Consider the following 21,514-nt stretch of genomic DNA (forward strand, 5'->3'; position numbering starts at 1 on the left):
ACCCACACTGGGAACTGAGTCTTCTCTTGCCCACCAAAACAGTCTGGGCTCAGATCTCCCGCCCCTCTCCTCAGGGTCGCCTCTATATCTCAAAAATACAGACACCCACCTCTTTCTGCAAAGAAGTCATGCCTCATGTCCACCTGTGCTGGTGTTTCAAAGGTTATTTCACCAACGCGGAATGCTTTGCAAGACAACCCTCCCCTGCACACCAGGATTTACTATGGGGAAACCTCTTCATCCCAGGTCAGTGGGTGGTGCCAATGCCTCCCTACCTACCACAGCCTCCTCCAAAGAAAATCTCACTTCAGGCATCTAGTTCTCATTTGCACCTGGGGTAAATCGGTTCCTTCTGCTACAACTGCTGGCAGCTGGGTGCACGGCCGAGCCAGCCTCGGCAGGGAGAGGCGGCTGTTGTGCAAATGCTGGCTCTGCAGCAGCGGGCTGGGCTCATCCCAGCTAAAGCCTCGTCCGAGCGCACTGCTCATCTGACTGCCTGCCCTGTCTGCTGAGGCAGCAAGGGCTTTTTTGGGAATCCGAGCATTCTTCCCAGAGAGAGAGAGAGCGGGCCAGGGGTGAAATGTGTTTACACACATTTCTTTCTCAGCACAGGAGGAAAAAAAAAAAAAAGACTCAATTTTTACAGCGTGCTGAACCTTAATGTCACACTCCTGCTAGCACAAGGCAGAGCCCTCCCCGTCCCCTCCTCTCCTCTGGGAGGAATTCCTCCCCGACCCCGGGGCTGCCCCACATCTCTGCTGTGACCCAGAACACCAGCACACCCCATCCCACACGCCGCTGGCAGGGGAGACCTCAGCCGCCACCTGCGCTCAAGGATGGGGCTTGACTGTCCCTGGGCGCGAAGGGGATGCCCGTGGGCATGCGCCTGGGTCCTGGGCACATGGCTGCCACCCTGGTTACAAACACTTTCTGTGTGTGCCTGAGAGACAGGGCCGAGCTGTGCCCAGCTGAGCCATGGCCTCTCTTCTGAATCCATAAACTTTCCCGGGATTTTAGAGACATTCAAGCTGACCAGATGAGAGCAGAATGAAAATATTTTCAACTCAGACCTGTCATCATCTCTGGACTGTCGATAAATCTGTCTGGTCTGTCCTTCAGCTGAAGGCTCACTGGGAAGAGATGGCTTTTTTCTGATGTGTGGAGCTGCGCACAAAAACCAAACAAACAGAAGCTTAGGAAATTTAGTAAAATATGAGGTTCCATACGCACACTACGAGGACTAACACTCCCTGTGAGGCTTCTCAATACAGGAGGGTCTCATCTTTAGCAAAGAGAAAGAGAGGGAAGGCTGTGTTCTGTTCTAATCGTTTTGCTGAGGTCCCGACGAAGGGACCAGGGCACAGCGCACATCCCTGTGAGAGCAGATCCCTAGCTTGTTGCTATTTTTGGTAGAAACAGACAGGAAAACTAACAGACTAGCCAGTCTGCATTTTCAGTGCTCGGCTACAACAGAGTTTTGCAGGTGACATGATGGGAAACGGCTCCTGTCCAGCTGCTACTTGCACCATTCCCACCATTCGCTGCGTTTCAGAGGTGCAGTCTGCACTCCAACAACGACCCACCGCCCTTCAGCCAGCGCTTGAGCATTTTCTCAGGCTGATTCCTGGTTCAGAATCAAAGTTACAGAAATAGCAACACTGAATGGTGGCCAAGTTTTTTGCCTGAACTGAACTCTTCCCATTTGGGAAGGTAAATAAGCAGCTCCTTCCCAGCGCCAGCAGAGCAGGGGCTGGGGCCACTGCAGATACCCACGGAGCAGACGACGCAGCATCGGGGACGCGTGAACGCCCTCCCAGCATCGGCACACGCACAGAGCCTCTTGCCAGAGGGGCAAACCCAGCTTGTGCTTTTTCCAGCTGGAAGTGGAGTGAGGGTGGAGGGGAGGGGGTGTCCCAGCCACTGGGTGGGATGTTGGGGGCAAGACCCTCCCTGCCCTTGGACCTGCCCCACACTGTGGGGAGAGCAGGGGCAGGCAGCCACATCCCCAACTCACCAGCACGTGTACGCACTCCACAGCAGACGAGTTCACCCACCGGGCTTCAAACGTCCTGTCCGTCCCAAAATGGCACTCCAGAGCTGCCTCCTGGGAGAGGGAAGACAAGGGCAGAACGGCTGCAACAACCATTTTGTGCAGTTCTCCAACTCCGTCAACCGATACGGCCGGCGCCGTGTCTCACCTCGTTTCGGCTGTCCGTACCTGAACTGCATTCAAGTCAAACAGCAGATCAGAACTCGGTACTGTAAACGGGGCAGGGATCTGTGCCTAATTAATCCTGCTCTGTTACACACCTATAGATAAAACTGCTGCAGGCTGAGCCTCGCACTGGGAGCCGAGCCCTGTCCCTTCCTCCCGCGCAGCATGCTGCTGCACAGTGTCACGACCAGGCACGGGGCAGCCGTCCCTGCAGCCGGGGACATGCGGCACGCGCAGACCGGGAGACGTGCCCGACCCACAGCATGTGCAGACCAGGGACATGCCCGACCCACAGCACGCGCAGACCGGGAGATGCGTCTGGCTGGGCTATGTTCTCGTAGCCCCTCCAGCGAGGTACCCGGGTTCCTCTGGACCAGGGGGGTTTAGAGCTCAGGCTGCAATGCAGATCGAGAGCCAGCGCAGTCCCAAGCCGCCTTGCCCAAACCAGACCAAACTAGTCCGTGATTTGGGCTCAAAGCCACCTTCCTTCCCCTCCCAACAACTGCACAGAGCAAATCTCTAATTCAAATGAGGACCCAGTTGGGAGTACGTTCAAAGGCAGATTTTCTGTGCTGCTTTCCTGATAACGCAAGGATGATATCCTGCCCCGAGTTACTGCTGTGCCCCCATCCTGCAGGAAAATTCCTATCTCCAAGCAGGTTGATGCTCCACCACTACTGAGGTCTAAGTACACCCTTTGAAAACCGACAGATCTGATAAAAGACATGAAAGAAAGCGCCAGACTCCTGGCAGGCAGCTGCTGGCTCAGCAAACACACATGTGGCCATGGGGGGAACTGGAACGTCCCCCAGTGCATCACTTGCACCCAGGCAGCTTCTGCTCTGCAGGCTGACCCACACCCCTCGCCCACCGCCGGGCAGTCCCCCCGCAGCACCCAAGGTGTCGGGGCACGCGTCTCCGACACTCCAAGCTCTGGCAGTGGATCCTGCCCGGTGCCCACGACAGTTTGCGGATGGTGGCGGGAGGAAGCCGGACTGCCAGGGCCTCTCCAGCCGCCCCCAGAGCAGCGGTGCCTCGCCCGCCTTCCGGCTGACTTCATTTCCTATCGGGCTATATGCAGTATTGCTTCCTCCTCAGCCACCTCCAGCAGCCACAGAGGAAGAAGGATTTCTCGCCCTTTTTTGCTGATTGCAGAGGGCACATCCTTGTTTGCAGAAGTCGGGCTTGTGCAGGAAACAGCAGCCCCAGCGCGGCAGGGAGAGCTCCGTTCTGTCCCTGCGCCAGAGGGCAGGGGTCCGGCGGCGGCAGTGCCCCTGCAGCGTCCGGCAGCCCCCACACCACCCCCCAGCAAGCCCAGTAGCATAGTCAGCATGTCCAGCCTTCTCCTTTCCCTGCGGAACGAGGAGCTGCCTGGCTGCCCCGCGTGCAGGTATCCTCTGCAGGGACACAGGACCCAGGCCCCACGGGCCCCGCTGAAGACTTGACCCAAAATGACACAGGGCAGCTTTCTACAAATACCAGAGCTTAGCCAAGCGTTTTCCCAGTGCCCAGCCTCCCTGCTCCAAATTCCTCTGGTTCCTGCTGGCATGTGACGCATCTCCACAGGCATCGTTTGACATCCACTCCCACTTTTCACTCTATTACAATTCGCATGCCAGAAAGTTTCACAGAAAGGATTTTTTTTTCACAAAAAAAAAAAAAAAAGAGCTCTGCAGTGACCACCAGAAGTTAAGTTAAAGCATATTTCAGTGCTGTACTCGAAGCAGTGGCTTAGCCCGCATGGGGCTCTGCCCGCACCTCTGGGCTTTGCCCTTCACTCCCTGGCGCGGGGCGGTGGGGCCGGGCTGGGACACGGCACTGGGGGAGCGCAGCACCAGCACGCTCTGTGCAAACACCCACAAGGAAACCGAGAATTTTGATTCCCCCAAACATTTTGTTCTAGTGGCTGTTTACAAGGTGTATAAACCTCCTTTTTCCACCAAATACAAAAAGCCTGCCGCTAACCAGGGGAGATCCCTGGGGAACACCCGCGCACAAACAGCATCTCCCTTCGGCTTTGCCACGCAACCTCGCTGTCGGGGCGGCTGCACAGTGATTTCAGCTGGTAACGCAACCACCCGCTCCCGAGGCAGAAACCAGCCTGTGCTAAATTCCCTGTGGCTGAGCTGGCCACCTGGCTGCACACCAGCCCAGGCTCACCTCAGCCTTCCCCATCTCTCCAGAAACCCAGCTACCTGAGAGAAAGTCGCGTTGGCCAGCAAGATCGTGATGTCCCGAGATACTCCCGAGGGCATCGGGTCCAGGGAGGCAGGTACAATTCGTGGACAGTCGATTTTCTTCTGTTAGGTACAAAACAAGACCAAAAAAAGAGAGGTTAGCTGGGTGCCTGCTGAGCAGCCTCAGCAATGAGGCAAGACAACACATCAGGGGCCCTAATAAGATGAACTTCACTACATCTTCAAAGCCAGCTCACACCGTCACCCCAGAAAGTGAAATACCAAAACGGCACCGTGACGCACAGAGCGGTAATGCCACGTGGAGCCTTCCTCCTTGAGCCATCAGCCTTGGCATGGCCCTGAGATCCACCCCTCCGTCAGTGGCCGGATAACCACGGCGGGGTGCCTGGGTTTCCAGGAGGGCTCGTCCGCAGCCGTGGGCCAGCAGCACGGGCTGGCGAAGGGAGGAGCGCAGCAGGAATTCCCCCCTCATTCCTGCCCAGCTCCTCTGCCAGCTCAGGACATTGGCATTTCCCAGCCCTGCACTTTCCTCTTCCTGCGCTGGAAAAAGCATCCTCCAGGTAAAAAGCAAATGCATATGCACTCCCCAGATGCCGCTCCGGGCAGCTCCCTCATTAAATGCACTTAAATGTCAGAAGACGGGGCCGGAGTGACACTAAAAGGAGGCACTGCAGCCTACAACGGCAAACGTGCCGGCGCGACCCCCTCCTGCCAGCGGGAAGCCGATGTCTCGCACGTCGCAATGTGCATTTCCACGAGCCCCTGCAGAGATTTCGCTTTCGGGCGGTCTGTCCCCCGCACAGCGCCGTTTCCGAAGCGCGCGGGGGTTTGTGTGCACAGGGGAAAGGGTACGGCGAGCTGCAGGGGCTTCAGCAAGGGGACTGCAGCTGTAGGGCAGCTGAAAGGAACGGCCTAAATGAAGCTGAAAAATGATTTTAAAAGGTCATCTGTCTCCCTACTTTTGTTCTCACTTTAAATTGATGGCTCAGACACTGAGGCTGACTCAGAATTCAAGTCTGTATGACAAGCCCGTCCTGTTCTCTCGTGAGATGTAAATCACACTGCAAAACTACACCAGCAGCAAAGCCAGATTCTCCACTGCCCCCGGGTCTATCCCGACTCATGCCTTTGACAGTGGAGCCGTTGGGGTAAAAGATAACAAAATATTTGGTGCGTTATGCAGAATAATTTGCAGCAGGAGACATCTCCTTCTCACTTGCACTGAGGGTTACCCCGCTGTGACTCCGCTGACGCCGGAGCCGCTGCTGCTCCGAGGAGAGGCAGAGCCTGCCCGCCCAGTGCCGAGACACCTGGCAGGACACATCTCCGGTGCCGGACACGGCGCCGGCGTGAGGTTTCTCCCCCATCTTCCCCAACCCCAGCTGAGGACCAGGGACCTATCTGGAAGTGCCAGCTGGACTCCGGAAAACATGCTTCATTTCCATCAGGACACTCATCTTAACCAAGCACAGTTGGCACTGCCTAAACAAGGAGATTAAATAACAAGAGATGCACACGACAGGAGAAGTGAAACAACAAAGCAAAGCACTGGAGAGAGACTTCATTCCCAAGCCTCTTCTGGGGGAATCAGAACAGTTAAAATAAAACCAGCAGGGCTACAACCAAAAATCCCCGCGAAAGCTCCCATGGCCTGGTCTGTCCTTGCATGTCACAGCGGCTGGCGTCGCCTGCTAGATAAACACACTCCGAGGAGTGATTAACTTGTTGTCTTGCAGACCCTTCTCCTGCTGTTCATCAGCGGCTAGAAGTGGAGCCTTCCAGCCGACTGTATCACTCATGTCTGGATCAGGGCAAAGGGGCCGAATGTTTAAAACGCGGCGGATGCAGCCGGTGTGACGCTGGCTTCCCAGCGGGACAGTTTTCAGGTGCAGCCACACCAGCAATGGTTCGTTCGCTGACAGCTCAGGTGGCAGGACCAGGCCCCATGCTTCCAGAGCTGCCGGCTGCTCACCGATCGCAGGGAAGAGCGCAGAGATAAGACTGAAATGTGCCCAAACCAGGTGCAGCACCCAACAGAGCTGCACCTCTGGAGTAGATCAGAGGCGAGGAAGCGAGGATGGGCAGAGGGAGTAGCCCTGGCTCAAAGCCGCCCACCTCCTCCCTGCGCAGAGGAGCAGGTGCCAGGGCTGGCCTGGGGCTGAGCCCGAGGGTGTGGGTGGGACATCTGACACGGGGCCAACTCCTTCCGGCAACGAGCACAGGGACCCGCTGGAAGAGCTGAGATGAGAGCAGAGCACCAGTGCCAAAGGGATATTCAATTTACAGCGTAAAAGCTTGGCTTGGCTCTGCGGCAGATTGATTGCTAAAAAGCCAATTTTATTTAAATTAACTCCAATTTAAATTTCAGAAGCAGGAACACACTGAGCCTCTGGGTTATTAGAAGCCATAATTTGGACAGGGGCAATTTTCTCCTTTAGACGAGCACCAGCAGTGGCGCTCCAGCAAATTATTAACACACCGCAACAGCCCAGTCAAAGCTAAGCGAATTGTGAGTATTGCTACGTTTACTGCATTACCCAAGCGCAGGCGTCCCAGGATGCAGAGAAGCAATGGCATTGCTCCAGATGGGAGAGGTGATGAAGAGCTGAGGGATGGCATGCGCTGGGAGAGACAAATGCTTTCTCTGGGCTGCCAGCCCCTTGTGCACACACGCCTCTGGGCACGGCACGGCACGGCTGCAGCCTGCCTGCCCCACGCGTGTCCCCCAGCCTGGACACCGGCACTGGAGGGTGCCCCGATGCCAGCCCGGGACAAAACGCAGCCGCGGCCAGCAAGTGCCCACCGCTGATGGAGGAGACTCAGGGCCTGCCGGGACGAGCAGCCGAGGCCGCACTGAGCACCGGTGCCTGAAGCCCCCCCAGAGTCACGAAACAAAGCGAGGCTCAGCCCGGGGACCTCGAGGCAAGATGTCCAAGCCCAGCCTCAGCCCCACGCTCACCCACGTGCTCCAGAGCAGCCCTCCGGCTCTCCCCCCGCTGAGCCTCCGGAAGCGAGACGCGTATCGCTGCATTCCCGACTGCAGAGACTCCCCAGGACCGGGCAGCCGTCCCCGCAGCTGCCCCCCACCCGCTCGGGCAGCCCGTCAAACCCAGGCCATCTGCCCCCGTCCCCAGAGAAGGAACGCAACATCAACGGCACAGCGGCGCGGGAAGCAGCGAAGTCGGCTGGGCCTTACTTTCATCTGCAGCGCGTCGTCGCACTGAGAGTGGTTGGAGACACAGGCGTAGGTGGAGGGGCACCAGTGACACTTCCACCTGGTCGAGAGGCAGCTGGTGCACCTGGAATGAAAAAGGTGCGGTGAGAAAAGCAGATTTCAGGCTGCTCAGAGGAGCCACCCCTCAGTCACGCAATCTGTCTTCACACACTGTGTTCAGCCTTTAATGGTGCCCAGAAAAACACGGCAGGCGCTGGGTTTTCCTCTCCTCCTCTCTCTGGGAGCTGAGGACGGATGCAGGTAGAGCCCACCATCCCCAGTGCTGCTCCTAGGGCAGCTCCAGGGTGTCACTGGCCGCCCCAGGCCACGGCAGACCAGGAGCCACCCTCCCCTCCTTAACAAAAACCACTCTTTTCCCCCAAAATGCTCTTCCTCTCCACCCATCTCCCCAGGGAGCCAGGCAGACTGGTGCCCAGCGACAGCTCTCCCCCGTGGTTTGTGCAGGGTGTGGGATCTTCAGCGGGCAGGACGTGGGGATCCCCACAGTCAGGCTCTCCCAAACATGGGGTGACTTTCCACGAGTGGCACAGACCCTGCCCTGCCCCTCGGACCACGGCGCTGATGGGGGCACGCGGCTGCTCCCACCCAGGGCTGGCAGGGGAGCGCAGAGGGACCATGCCTCTCCCCACACCCCTCCCTCTCCGCCCCACAGACCCCCAGGGATCGCTGGGCAGGCTGGCTCCGCTGCCTAAGGGTTAACAGAACAAGCCTCATATAAAAATATTATTCACGTTTTAAAAAAACCCAACATGTCCAGATGGCTTGCGACGCCACGAGGACCCTCCTTTGTACATCCCTGGCAGCGCAGCTGCTACGCCCCCGCCAAGCCCTGCCCAGGCCCCTCCGCCTGGCAGGGCGGCCGCGCTCCCCCACGAGCCCCCCGTGGGGGGACCCCTTCCGGCTTCAAACCGCGCCCTCCGCCTCCACCGCCCCGCTGCCACGCGGCCGGCGCGGCGTCACCCGCACCCTGCCGCCGCCTGCCACGCCGGCCCGCCCGCCTGCACGGCGGGGTCACTCACGCTTTCTTCGGGTAAATGTTCCCAGTTCTTTTGCAATCGTAGATGGTGAAATTGGCCTGTATAATGTTTTTGCTGTTGACCCGGAGAGCAGCTTCGACGACCACGTGGTCTGAGAGAATCAAGCCAAAGAATATTGGGTTGCAAGAGCCCCTTGCTCACGCTCACACTTAGAAGACAAGACAGGCCCTTGGGAAAACACGGGCTAAATCTGATTTGTTTTCTCTAGGGCTTTCTCCAAGCTGCATTTCAGAGCTTGGACCATTCATCTTTGCCCTCCAACTTTCAGCTCTTCCCTCTTAAATCAACGCTTTACATCACCCTCACCAGAAAAGAACATTGCAACTTCCAGCAGAAAATTCCAGCGTGTTGTGCAAGTGTTAATTAGCAGAGTTAATTATTGTCTTCCCTTACAGTTGGTGCTAAATGATATTTTTTAAAAAATGTGGTAATTAAAACATGTTACTTACCATGTTTTAAAACCTCGCTCGCTTCCCCCATGACAACAAACTCACAGAGAAGAGTGGAAATCCCTTTTTTGGCTACTTACCACACTTATACTAATGCCCCATCCCCCCAGAATTGCTTGAGTTTTTTTTTTTTCTTTGCAATTTTGCCATATAAGCACCAGGGACAAGAGACAATGCCTCTTTCAGAATATGTACAATAAATCAGAACATGAGATTCCAGAAATTCATTTGGACATTGCTGTAACCAACAATATAGAGCAGTTAATGATCTCCCATTCTTTGGATAGCTAGGGAGAAAAACAATGCAGCTTTACAAACTCGCCCATGAAAAGTGGGATTTTCAAAAGGACTGGCTAATTCTTCTCCCACTGAAGTCAGCCATCTTCAATAGAGCATTCACTCCAGGCTTGGAAGATGGAGATTTAGCAAGCAGCCAAGCCTGGAGTGAAGCACCGAACCTCTCAGAAGGTGCTACGAAACGGGGCGCTCTCCATCGCCACATGGCTGGTACCAGCTCTGGTCAGCTCGGTGCCAAGGCCGGGCCGACCTCAACCGGATCCGCAGGCGCTCCAGCACGCAGCCCGCGGAGCAGAGGGCGCGCGTCCCCATCGGCACCCCTGACAGCCGGGGGATACTGGGAGACCTCAGTCTGGCTTTGGTCGCATAAACAGGACTAGGAGTTTCTGAGCTGCCCCGAGGCACACACTCGCTCGTCTTCAGAGCCTCTCCTGAACAGCAGCGCTCGTTCGGGAGGGAACTCAAAGAAAAGCAACTGGAAACATCAACATAAGTAGCAACGTTATTTCCCCAGGGTTGAAACATTTTTGGTTTAGTAGTAAAAACCAGAAGCTCTAACGTAAATGAACTGGCTTTTAAAACCTGATGCTTAAACAAGAATTGGTAGATATGAAATACTGTCAATTCACGTTAAGACGGTGGAACGCCCACGTGTTGAAGTCATACGCCCTATAAACCAGAAGCAGCTTGGGTCTTTTTTCCCTGTATGCATTATCTGCACATACGATTGGAAAAAGAAAAAAAGCCTGTGAAAAATGATGTCCACAAGAGTGGTCAGAACGAACTGAACTTGTTTTCCGCTACGTACCTTGGTCATCTGCAAAAGCTGGGTATTTCTCGCGTGGAAGTAAGCTGCAGTAAATAAATTGGTTTACATAATCTCCAGCAACTCTGGCTACCGTGTGGATATTATTTCCATAGTCACACGAAATATTTGTTCCATTCAGGTTCGGGATAGTCCCATTTATTTGTATTATCAGGGCCTATATTTGGACGAAAAGAATACATGACAGAATATTATAATTAGAATTTGTCCATGTTTTACAAGCTTTTCAGAGGCTAGCGGCTCCAAAACAAGTCCACAGAGAGACGTTTTCGCTCATTTTGTGCGCCCTGAACTCCAAAAGCCATCCGTGTACAAAACCTTGCTGCAGCAGCAAGAGCTCTGCCACTGCGGCTCTGGCCGCGGCAGCAGCCATGCCCGCCGGGGCTCCCTGGGGAAGCGAGGGGCACAGGCTAAGCCCCCGGCTGCCCTGGCCTCCTGCACCCATGCTGCCTGCTCCAGCCCCTGTGTCCCGCTCCTGCAGCCGCCCAGGCTGGGGTCCCCAGGCTCTGGGGAGTAAGGAGGAGGAAGAGCAGAAAATGTCAACCCCTGCTCCCGAGTGCCTGAACCTCCATCACTCCGGCACACAAGGGCCGAGCGGGCTGGCCGTGGGATTTTTTGCCATGAGCCTCCGAGGGGCAGGGGCGGGAAGTTCTGCAGAAGCGGAACGCTTCAGAGGAGCGCATCTCAGGAAAACGCGCAGCCCGCGTGCTCAGCTGGCTTCCCTCACATCAGTGGTGACTCCCCGGGGACCCCCAGCCCACCACTGCTGTGCACAGAAGGGGAGCCAGATGGGCGTGGGGGTCCCCTGGGACCCCGCTCCCAGCCCTGGTCTGGGCTCTGCCCCAGCCACTGCCTGTTTTCCAGCGATTTCCCCACATTAGGGCTGGTTGAGAACCTCGGCACAGAGAGACTTTTGCTGTTGGGAGAGGGTCCGTCTTTAAAGGAAAAATATTTTGATGAAAACATTTAAAATACCATTAAAGTATTGTTAAAAATAGCAACAATACAAAAACCAGAAAACGAGCTGATTTAGCTGTCTGCAGCTGGTCTCCCGTATTTTGCAATTCTGCACAGCTCTCCAGCGCGTTCAGTGCAGCAGCTTTACACGTCCTGCTCACCCAGGGGCTCAGCAGCCAGCGTCCCGTGGGCATCCAGGCTGCCCGGGCGCAGAGGTCACCTCAGGCGCCTGCGGGAACCGTGGCCTGACGCAGCAGCACACAGCAGAGCTGGGCATACCCGCCACCCGCACCCGAGCCGCAGGGAGTCGTGCTGCAGCACCGGAGGAGCACGGGTACTTATCAACCCCGAGAGCAGGTAACGACTCTGCGGGACGCTGCGCATGATGTATGCGGTATTCACATCAAACGCACCGGGTTCTCTTTGTCGATACTGATCTCAGGCTCCAGGATGGTCATGGAAGGGCACTGCTGCACTCCTTCGCTTGCACTCGCCCAGAAGTTGGCCCCTGTGAAGTTTGCGCACTCGTGCTGCAGAGAACACCTGGAACGAACAGGGGAACAAGTCGTGGCTCATTATTTTTAAAAGAGGTGGTAAAAACATTGACGTGCTTGTGAGGGAAGATCCTGAGAAAATCCTCTGCCTTTTTCCTCCATCTTGAATCAATCCTGAATCTTTTTCCTCCATCCATGCAGCTAAGCCTAAAGCATTGCTGCTATATTTAACGCGCCTGGTTGCCACGATAAGAGCACGTACTCCCACCAGCATCGAGAGAGCACCAGGACCCCGGGTAAGCCAGAGAGGTCAGGCTGAACCCAGAACCGAAAAGGAGAAGGTGACATTCTGTCTAACTTCTTCAATTTGTAAACGGGGAGTCTAATTTACTCAATCCCTTTTTGAGTGTTGATTGTCTCCTACTCATAAATAATAACTGCAAGGGCAAAAGGCAGTCTTTAACAGGGCGTTGGCTCTCTCAGTCCCATGGTTCCATGCCTGCAAGATACTCCTCGCACTGGCAGCCAACTGCAGCGTAACAATGCAGCTACAGTTAAATTCTGGCTCTGAAGAACATCCCAGCCGTTTGAGGCCAGATGCAATTGTTTTTAAAAGGACATATTTCACAAGGAATTGACAAAGACCAGTGGTGACTGTGGAAATGTAAAAGGTATCAGAAGTTCTTGCCTGGGCTTGAGGGTCAAAGGACGTGCCAAGGCGCACCCGGACGCAGCCCATCCTACCTGGTCTCCATCGTGCACCACCCGCAGTAAGCGTCAGCGGCGGCCAGGCACTCTGTGCACGTTGAGTACTGGTTGCAGGCAGCCACCTTCACCCGCGTCATCTGCACGACAACATGTTCCAAATGTTTTGCAACACCATAGCAACAGTCAACCCGACCAGGATGCGCCGGCACGACCACGCCTAGCTAGTGATGAGGCACCAGTGGCTCAGGCTGCTTCACCCCTTAGCCTGGACCAAGCCCTGCAGAATGGACTATGAGGAAGGAGCAGACCCTGGCAGCGCCGTCCTCCGCCCCGCACCACTCACAGGCAGGTGCCGTGTGTACGACCAGCGCACGGGGAGCAGCACAGGCCCCTGGCAGAGCCAGTCCCAGGCGGGGGGCCAAGGACACCCAAGGGAGGGGGCTGGCTGCCGCCGGTGCAGTTGTCCCACAGGGCACGCGGCAGTGCTGAGCGGAGCTGCTCCTTTCCAGCCGGCACTTCGGCAGTAGGTTTGTGATGGTCAGGCTATGGAGAGCGACACCACACCTTCCCGACGCGTTAGATGGAGATGGTTTCACAGCTTGTCCCTCCCTGTGAAAAGCTCTCGCTCACGACCTGCAGAAAGCGCCTTGCTAGACAGAGCTGAACACTATCTGGCTACTTACAAAATTATCAGAAAGCAAAACCACTCTGGAAACCTTAATTTGTAAAGAAATCAAAGTACCTCCAGGGACTTACTCGGCAGGAGCAGTTGGAGGGAAAGGATGTGTTGGTTTCTGCTTGTTCCTCCCTCAATTTCTAAACATTTGGGACGGAAAATTGAGTTGTTTGGCACAGCGGGGACTGATGACATGAGGTGCTGACAGCCCGGAGCTCCCACTGGGCGAGCGCACCTCGGACCGCGAGCTCCCTGAGCCCCGCTCTACCTGCAGCACTTCGCTGCTCCCCAGCCCTGCGGTGCTCAGCACTCCCCAGCCCCACTGAGCTCCCGGGGAGCTTCCCAGGATGCTAATTCCATCAAAGAGAAATTAACTCGCCTGGCTCATTGGAAAAGAAACAGACAGAGGAGAGCATCACAGGCACTGCAGTGGGTGTTTGATCAGGACTGAGCAAGGTGCGCGGCACAGCCCGGGAGCTGAGACGAGATGGTCTCAGCCACCGGCTGAAGAGGCATCCCGGGAGGGTTGGAAAATATAAATGTAACATGTAACATTTGTGGTTGTGCATCTGTTTTGACAGATTAAAATGTAATTCAGGACAAACCACCAGCGCCTGGAGCGCTCAGCTCTTGTCTCCTCCTCTGCTCACTTGTCGGAGATGAGACCGTCTGTTTCTACCTGCTGCGGCGTTCCCAGTCTCCGCAGAGAGTCCTCCTCCCATCCAGCCCTCCTGCCAGCCCGGCTCAGCAGAACCCCCCACAAGGATCATTTCTGACAGGCAGACTTTTTCTTTGTAGGATGTCCTAAAAGCCTCCTTAGCGACTGCATACTGTAATTTTCAGGTTTCTATACAGGAACTGCTTCTTTCTACACGGCCCTAAGTGGGATCAGTTTTGATATCTTTCATTCTTCTTTTCACCTTGCCACCATGAAGACAAGAAAGCCCGACAAGCCGGTCTGCTCGGCACGTCCCCGACCCCACGCAGGAGAAGGGACAGGCGCAGGTACCCCCCATAAAGCCCACTGACACCCCAGCCACAGCTCTGAACATCTTGGCTCTGCCCATTAATGCTAAAGCAAATCTTGTCCCTTCCTGCTCCCAGCTTAGTGCTGAAGGCTACGTCAAACGCACGGCACTCAAAGGACTATTTTGCTGAAGACAAAAGGTCTCACCTGATAGGAGGTCATCAGATAGAGGTAGGTGGAATCAGAAGGGTCGAACTGCATGATGGGGTGGACGGGCTCTCCGTACGCCACCGAAATGGATCTCCTGCTAATAACCTTCATGGTACTGTCCAGATTAATCTGTAGCGAAAAGAAGCCACTCACTGAGACCATTTTTCAAACACTGTGGGGAGAAGATTATTTTTCCTCGGTTATAAACAAGAACCAAAGTGGTATCTAACAGTGTTCCACATTTCCAAGCGCTGTGAATCTCCACACGCTTCACAAGCTGCCCACGCCGAGCTTTAGGAAAAGCCAGCTCTGTGACACAGGGAAGCCACTAAGTGGTCCAGAAAGCCCAGGCCACGGCCAGGAGCGGTGCCCGGTGACTAGCAGCCCTCGCAGCCCTTGGTGCCTCTGTCTGAGGCTGCCTGCTAAGTCGCTCACCTAAGGTCTACACGCGGCAAGCTGTTTCCAGCAGGCCACAGCAGCACTGCTCTCGCTTCACCCTAATGCAAGCGGCACCAGCCTCCAGCCCTCATTACACACACATGCACATTTCTGTTACGCAGAACATCGCATTTCCAAAGGTTAATGAAAATCAGTGAAAATCAGTGACGGGGCTATACAACACGGCATCCCCTGCTCCCTGCATATTTGAAAAATAAGGGTTGTCACTCCTCGCCAACATAAGCTTTTATCCCTGCTAACTCCAGAAGACCGCGGCAGCTGCCGCAAGAGAGCCGAATCCTACCTTGCCTCATGAATCACCAGCTGAAGCGCTGGCAGTGATGGAAGAGGCTGCAAAGCATCAGCCTGCCTCTCAGATCCCAGAATGTCTTGGCATTTGACTTGAAAACTCAGCAAATTAAATGTGGCATTGCTGAGAGGAAATAACAATAGGGCTACAAAATTTTGCGTGACAGTCACTTTTCAGCTTAAAACAGAAAGGCAGTAAGGAAAATTCCTACCTCCTTCTTCGCAAGGGAAGGCAATAATTGTAAGGACCAAGCATGCCTCTGCTCTCTAAAGTCTGGATTAATTAATTAACATAGGATTAATTAATTCTTACACTAGAGCAGCACTGACACGTCCCAGTAAGATAGCACAAGCTCAAAGCAGAGGGCTACCCTCTGCTGAGAGCCGCACACAAGCTACCATGCAGAAAAAGGCGGGAACCATCATTATCCTCGTTTTAAGAGCTGGCTATCCAGAAGGTAAATAATTTGCCTGGGATCATCCAAGACGTCTGTGGACCGAGTCCTGACGCCCTCCACTTCAGCTTTGTGACCATCCTGTCTCCATCTTGCTGAGACTTGCTCTACGCTTGCTTGTTCCTAGGTGTCTGTCCCCAGGTCTCTCTGTCCCTGCGCTCATTTACCCGACGCTGTCACAGCGCAGGCGCCTTCCCGGGATCCCCGCGAGCTGTGGGCCCCCAGGGCCAAGCCACCACAGCGGTGCAGAGAGGCAGAGACCACCAGTGCTCTCGCAGGTGCAGGGCCGGAGGACACATCCTGCACAGGCGCTGGTGAGAGCAGAGTGGGCTGAAGTTCTGGGAACCCCACCGCAGCACCTTGTCTAGAGACCTCCGGGCCTGGACACGTGGGGACTGCCAGCACAGGCCCTTCCCACCACCTGCCTCCTCCTTGGCCTGGCCACCGCTTCCCACACGCTGTTTCTCCTGTAACGACTGCTAGACGTGGCACTGACCACGGCCCTTCCGAAATGCCCGACTGCAGCCTCTCCAGTTAATTCCCCACGCACGCCCCCGGCAGCCGTAATCACTGCTGGCAGGAGCCAGTCGAGCTCTGTTTCTGCCCCTTTGCTGTCTTTTCTCAGGCAGCAATCTGAATGATAACTCACGCGAAGCACCTTGTATCCCGTGCCAAATAAGAAGGAGCCCTGAAGGTAAAAGGGCTTCTGGTTATGCAGCTGTGTTGTAGAATTAGATTAGAGCTATCTGAGCAAATTATTCCACCAAAGGGTAGTCAGGAGCCTCTCCCTAATGGAGGCTCAGCTCAACAGATAAGGCTGCTTTCTCCAAGACGATAATGGGAGCAGAGTCGTTAATACTGTGTGAACACTGCTGCGCGGCATGTGGCATGTGCCTCTGCAGCCCACCACGCCTGGCCGGGCTGCCAGCCGCCTCCCACCCTCCCGAATTACCTGCTCCTGCGGGCACAAATCAAAGCAGTGCGTTTCTTTGTGCTCGTTCCCACATTTCTGCCAGGAGCACTTGGACGCAAGGGAAGAGATTGGATCAGTTTTCTTCTCTCCAAGCATTTTGATCCAATATTCCACATTATGCACCACTCACCCCAGGCTGAGACACAGCAGGTACCAGCCGTGTCTCTGCTCCCGGGCTTTTCTCCCCTCTCCTCTACGGACTTCTGATGCCAAGAGTACACCAAACTGTTGTGGCTGGCTGCAATCAAAACTTCCTTTGGCCAAATTCAAGCTCTGAAGTTACTGAAACCTTGCAGCTTGGCTCTGGAGCCAGGGGACCGCACTGCCCTGCATCTGGCACGTCATTTAAGCAGACACTCCATCAGATGGATGGGGTCACACCTGCCTAGGGCTCTGCTGTGATGAAGCACCTCTCGGTGCTTCCCCTGTCTACACGGAGCCTTCAAAAGCCATCAGCTCGGAGGGGAATTTATTAGAAGAGCTGTTAATAATTAAATGCTGCACAACAACATTTCCAGCATAGGGTTCATCAAAAACATCCTGCTCGCGTGGCAGCCTTGAGCAGTAATTAATGGTCACAGTCACCAGGCAGCACAGATCACCGTACCGACCACAGCAGCACCCAGTTACTTCTGTGCTGCCAAAGGGAAGCGGGTGCTCAAACCCCAGCACAGATGTCGTCCCCGCGCACACCAGGGTGCAGGAAGGGGAAGCCCATCGCCAGCCCTGGCCCAGCCCTGCCTTCCCGCCCAGTGCCGCCAGGCTCCACTTGCCTTCAGCAGTCCTCCGCTGGCGGTGCCCAGGAACACAACCGTGTAGTTATTGACGCTGGCGACCGCCACTGCCGTCAGGCCGCTGTAGGTGAACACGGGCGTCGCTGTGACGGGGTTCACGATGGCCAGCGGGTGCTGGAGGTGCGCAGCTCCACAGTCCAGCTGCTCCGGCTGCAGCTGCGGAGAGACACGCATGTCAGCGGGGCACAGCAAACACCCACCGGTCCCCCTGCCATCGCACCCCGGGCTTGGTGCGCACACAGTGCTGGTGGCCCCGCTGCGCCCAGGGAAAGCTCCTCACTACCCAGCCATGGAGCAGGAAAACGTAATTGGCTAACACGGGAGCAAAGAGCTGTGATATGGTCTCCTTTCTGTTTGCCACATCCACCCTCAGAGCCAAGCCCAGACCAGGCTTCGCTGGAGATGAGTTGCCAGAGGAGCTCTGGCCTTGCCCAGGCTACCGGCAGGACCGCACAGCACCGGGATCGCTGCCGGAGCCACCCAGGCACGGGGCACCCAAGGAGGGCATCCTCCAGCCAGAGGCCCATGTACTGCAGCAGCACCCTCACCGCAACACAAAGTCAGGTGTGATGCTGAAAGGGGACAAGGCGGCTCCTTGCCACCCCCCACCGAAGCGGTCAGAGGTCTCTCCTCCAGCGTGGTGCTGGAAGCCCCTTGCTGGTGGGGGCCGCACCGCAGGGGAGGTTTCCCAGCACGTCGAAGACGAGCCCTTGCCAGCGGCCGCCTGCCCTGGCAGAGCTGGCTGCTCTGCCCGCAGAGCGCTGGCCCCGCACACCGCCCCTGCACCGCGATGGGACCCTGTCCCGCGGGGCCAGCGCTCAGCTGGGGCAGCTGCAAGCCCAGCAGCCATCTCTGGCTCCTTCCCCTCAGACAAAAGGTGAAGCAAAAAGTTCCTCCAACAACAAAACTCAAAACATTATTTCTCTGCAAGCGAGGAAGTGACTGAGAACAGAGCCAAGCGAGGGAGGGGAAAAAAAATGCTTGCTGGCAACTCTCAGAACTGTAAATCCTGGCTCTGATCTTGCTGCTACTGCAGTCAACAGCAAAATTTCCACTGCTCTTCCACTGGGACGGGATGGGACGGAGGAGCTGCCAAGCAGGAGGAGGCACCGCGCTGCGGGACACAGAGCGAAGAGCAGCGGCTGCAAAACTCTGCCCAGAAACGCTGGAGCCACCGAGCCTGACCCGCCTCAGCACACAGCCGCTTGCCGAGCCCTGGGGTACAGCTGTGTCTTGTGCCCAGGACCATAAGATGTTCATTATTTGCCTCTGGCGTCTGCTTTCAAGTTGTTCCTCGAAGCTCGGGGGGGGCAGGAACCGCCTTTGCTACAGAAAAGCTGAATTCAAGGCTGCAGGAGGGCAGGCGCCTGGCTCCGGAAGCGCGCGGTGAGCGGCACTGCCAGGGCCGGCCCCGGAGGACCCCGCGCGAGGGCTGGCGACCAAGGGCACGAGGCTGGCGTCACGGCTCCCATGTCAATTCGCTACCAGCTGCCAAGGGACGAAGGCAGAGGACAATTATTCAGGACTCCTCCTCTCTGAGCAGGCATTTGGCTCATTTGGCCCAAAGCAAGACAACAGACTTCACTATCTTGTGCTAAATTAATTAGCAGAGCTGCTGCACGACAGCAGCGTTTGAGAACAGGACGGATGCCTCGCACGGGTCCTAACCAGCCAAGCCGCACCCAGGATTTAGGGCCGCTCTCACTCGGAATCCTCCGAGACTCTCCGTGTAACCCTTGCTCAGTGACTTGGACGGACGGAACAGCGCCCGACCACCACAACGGTCCTGCTGCCGCCAGCGTACCCGCTCTCGCTCCTGCAGCAGCTTTTATAAAGCGCTGTGGGTGCAGCTGAAGCTGTTCAAAATGACGGGCATCTTTCAGGGGCCATTTCCACATCATCTGCACTGTCACTGCAGGCTCAGCTTACGAGAAGCCACAATGGCGCTGTCACCCTTCCCGGGCGCCGGCACGCAGCTGCAACTGACGTGCTGACGACTGCGGGTATCGGCAGGCTGCCCGAGAGCACCCCACGGCAAGGCCCTGACCATAGGAACTGCTCAGACCGCACTGCAGCCCACACCCCTGAAACCAAGCACGTTTTACGCCTTAGCAAACCCCGCCATAACGCGGATATCCCTTCCAGAATAATCATCAGAAGTGCTAATTTAAGCAGAACGCACGCAGTGGTTGAGGCCGTGTCTGTTAAGAAACTGGGCCCCATGCTTGCAGCAGGCAGGGGATGCTGACAACCAGCCTGTTTAGCATATCCCTTCCTCCCTGGGCTGAGCGCACAGGGCCTGTATTCTAATTCCCTTATTATCGTTATTATTTCATTAATGGAACCAGACTAAATCTGCAGCTCTCCCTCTCTCCAGCTCGTTTAGGAGATTAGGCAAATCTTCAGCCTCTGCAGCGAGCACGTGAGACCCAGGCAGGACCACCGCTCTGCTCCGACCCCGAGCGCAGACCCTGCTTTGGGGTGTCCTCCCCACCACCACCACATCCCTTGGGTTGGTGCCACGCTGCAGCAACGCATCCCTGGACAAAGACAGGGAAGAAATCTGCCAACATCCAAAATGAATGCAAGGCAACTGCACTGTGTCTCCGGGAGCGAGGGATGGAGTGGCCCCACCGGACCACAGCAGGGCTGGCCACCCCTCTGCAGGGGCCGGGGCCGGTGCGTGGAGGGGCAGCTGGCGAGGGGACCGCGGGCCGTGGCGCTGCCCGCTCCTCTCTTTGCACGGGAGAAGGCAGCAGCAGACCCCCGGGCTGGGCGTGAACCGCAGGTGCCAGCCAGCGCTTGGTTTGCCGTAGCAGCTGGGCAGCAAACAGCAACTCGAGTCGCTGGTGCCCTCACAGACCCACAGCATCCTCTGCACAAAGGCCCACGCAGCAGACGATCCCCCGTCAGTGGAACGGCTCATCCCACTGCCCGGAGGGAGCAGATGGGTCCGGGCTCATCTCCCTGCCACCGGACCAGTGCAAACATCCTGCCACAAACAGCAGACCAGGTCCTCTCCACGAAGCCCCCCTGGTCTCGGTCCCCGGCGCCCCAGCAGACACCAGACCCCACGCCCGCCAGTCACGTCAGACGTGCAGTAACAAAGACCAGGTTGAAACACAAGGGACCAAGATGAAAGGATCAAGGGTTGTCGATGCAACTGACCTTGCTAAACGCATTTTTGCAGTCTTACAGCATTTCATTCTACTAAAAAATAAAATTGCAGCCCAAATTCTTAAGCGTGTATGTTTCCCCCTGTAACTGGGAAACACAACTTTGATACCACACAGAGGATACGGCAGGCCACTCATGTTTCTGATTCAGTGTTCCCTTCCATTCACGGCCAGACCTTTAGAGATGCACCTGGGTTTATTTATTTATCTCAGGGATGACCAATGTTAACCACCTGTGGCTCACAAGGCTCCTTCCAGCTGGGAACCTGAGGTACAGAGACACCGCAGAGCCCGAGGGATGCTCAGCACCTCATCTCCGCAGCAGCTGCCCGGGGCGCCAGTACCAGTGTTTGTCTGGCGGCCGCTCCACCACCCCCCAGCCCGAGGGACGCAGCCCTTTCTTCTTGCAGGTGGCCGAAATCACGGGAAGTTCCTTATCTGCTGCGCCTGCCTGTGTATAAATCACGCATTTCAGACCTAATATCAGCACAAAGTGTTTTCCAGAGTAAACAGGATGTAACTATTCTAACACAGGCCAAGCTTTCCTTCAGCCACATACATCCTTCCTCTTAACATCTTTCTTTAGATGACATCAGCTCTTCCGACAGACGGGCAGGAGGAGACACCCGGTGCAGCCCTCCCTCGGGACCCGGGACAGGTGACACCCGCTGCTGCTGCCCACGAGCCGCAGACCGAGGGGACAGCTGAGCTCGGCCACGCTGCAGTAAACAGGATACGGCCCGGTCACATCCTTCTGCAGGCACCCGGCAATCTCTGCCGCTCGGGAAATCGCACCTCGGGGCTGTGCTGAAAGGCTTTCTCCACGTGGAAGGAGTTAACTCTTGCTCCATCTTAAATCAAACCGTCCTACCCTGAACTGGGGAAAGCATAAACGTCTTCTTCCAAAACCAACATCTTGCTACCATCCACATTTCAGAACAGCCCTGTGGGCATTTACTGTATCGGCACCATTTTTCTGCCACACTCTCTGGATACTCAGTAACTCGGGGAAATACTTGGTGGGTCCAGATTCAGGTCCTTCTGCACCCAAAACATTGGCTCTGCCACTTTGACGCTGATGAAGAGCCACCGCAGGCGCA

At 56.0% G+C, this 21,514-nt stretch overlaps 1 protein-coding gene across 1 annotated transcript in view; it reads right to left on the reverse strand.

Moving 5' to 3' along the window:
* Nucleotides 1–21,514, reverse strand: part of PLXND1 (plexin D1) — a 77,186-nt gene that overhangs the window by 41,384 nt on the left and 14,288 nt on the right. Inside the window, exons 2-11 of the mRNA XM_086755568.1 lie at nucleotides 17,218–17,394; nucleotides 14,267–14,398; nucleotides 12,453–12,553; nucleotides 11,628–11,757; nucleotides 10,240–10,414; nucleotides 8,668–8,776; nucleotides 7,610–7,712; nucleotides 4,411–4,515; nucleotides 2,015–2,104; nucleotides 1,071–1,164 (exon numbers count right to left, since the gene is read on the reverse strand). Coding sequence (XP_086611694.1) covers nucleotides 1,071–1,164; nucleotides 2,015–2,104; nucleotides 4,411–4,515; nucleotides 7,610–7,712; nucleotides 8,668–8,776; nucleotides 10,240–10,414; nucleotides 11,628–11,757; nucleotides 12,453–12,553; nucleotides 14,267–14,398; nucleotides 17,218–17,394 — 1,216 coding nt within the window. The remainder of the gene's footprint in view (nucleotides 1–1,070; nucleotides 1,165–2,014; nucleotides 2,105–4,410; nucleotides 4,516–7,609; nucleotides 7,713–8,667; nucleotides 8,777–10,239; nucleotides 10,415–11,627; nucleotides 11,758–12,452; nucleotides 12,554–14,266; nucleotides 14,399–17,217; nucleotides 17,395–21,514) is intronic.

Source organism: Chlamydotis macqueenii, chromosome 10 (genome assembly GCF_036417535.1).
Source record: "Chlamydotis macqueenii isolate bChlMac1 chromosome 10, bChlMac1.mat, whole genome shotgun sequence".
Taxonomy (NCBI): domain Eukaryota; kingdom Metazoa; phylum Chordata; class Aves; order Otidiformes; family Otididae; genus Chlamydotis; species Chlamydotis macqueenii.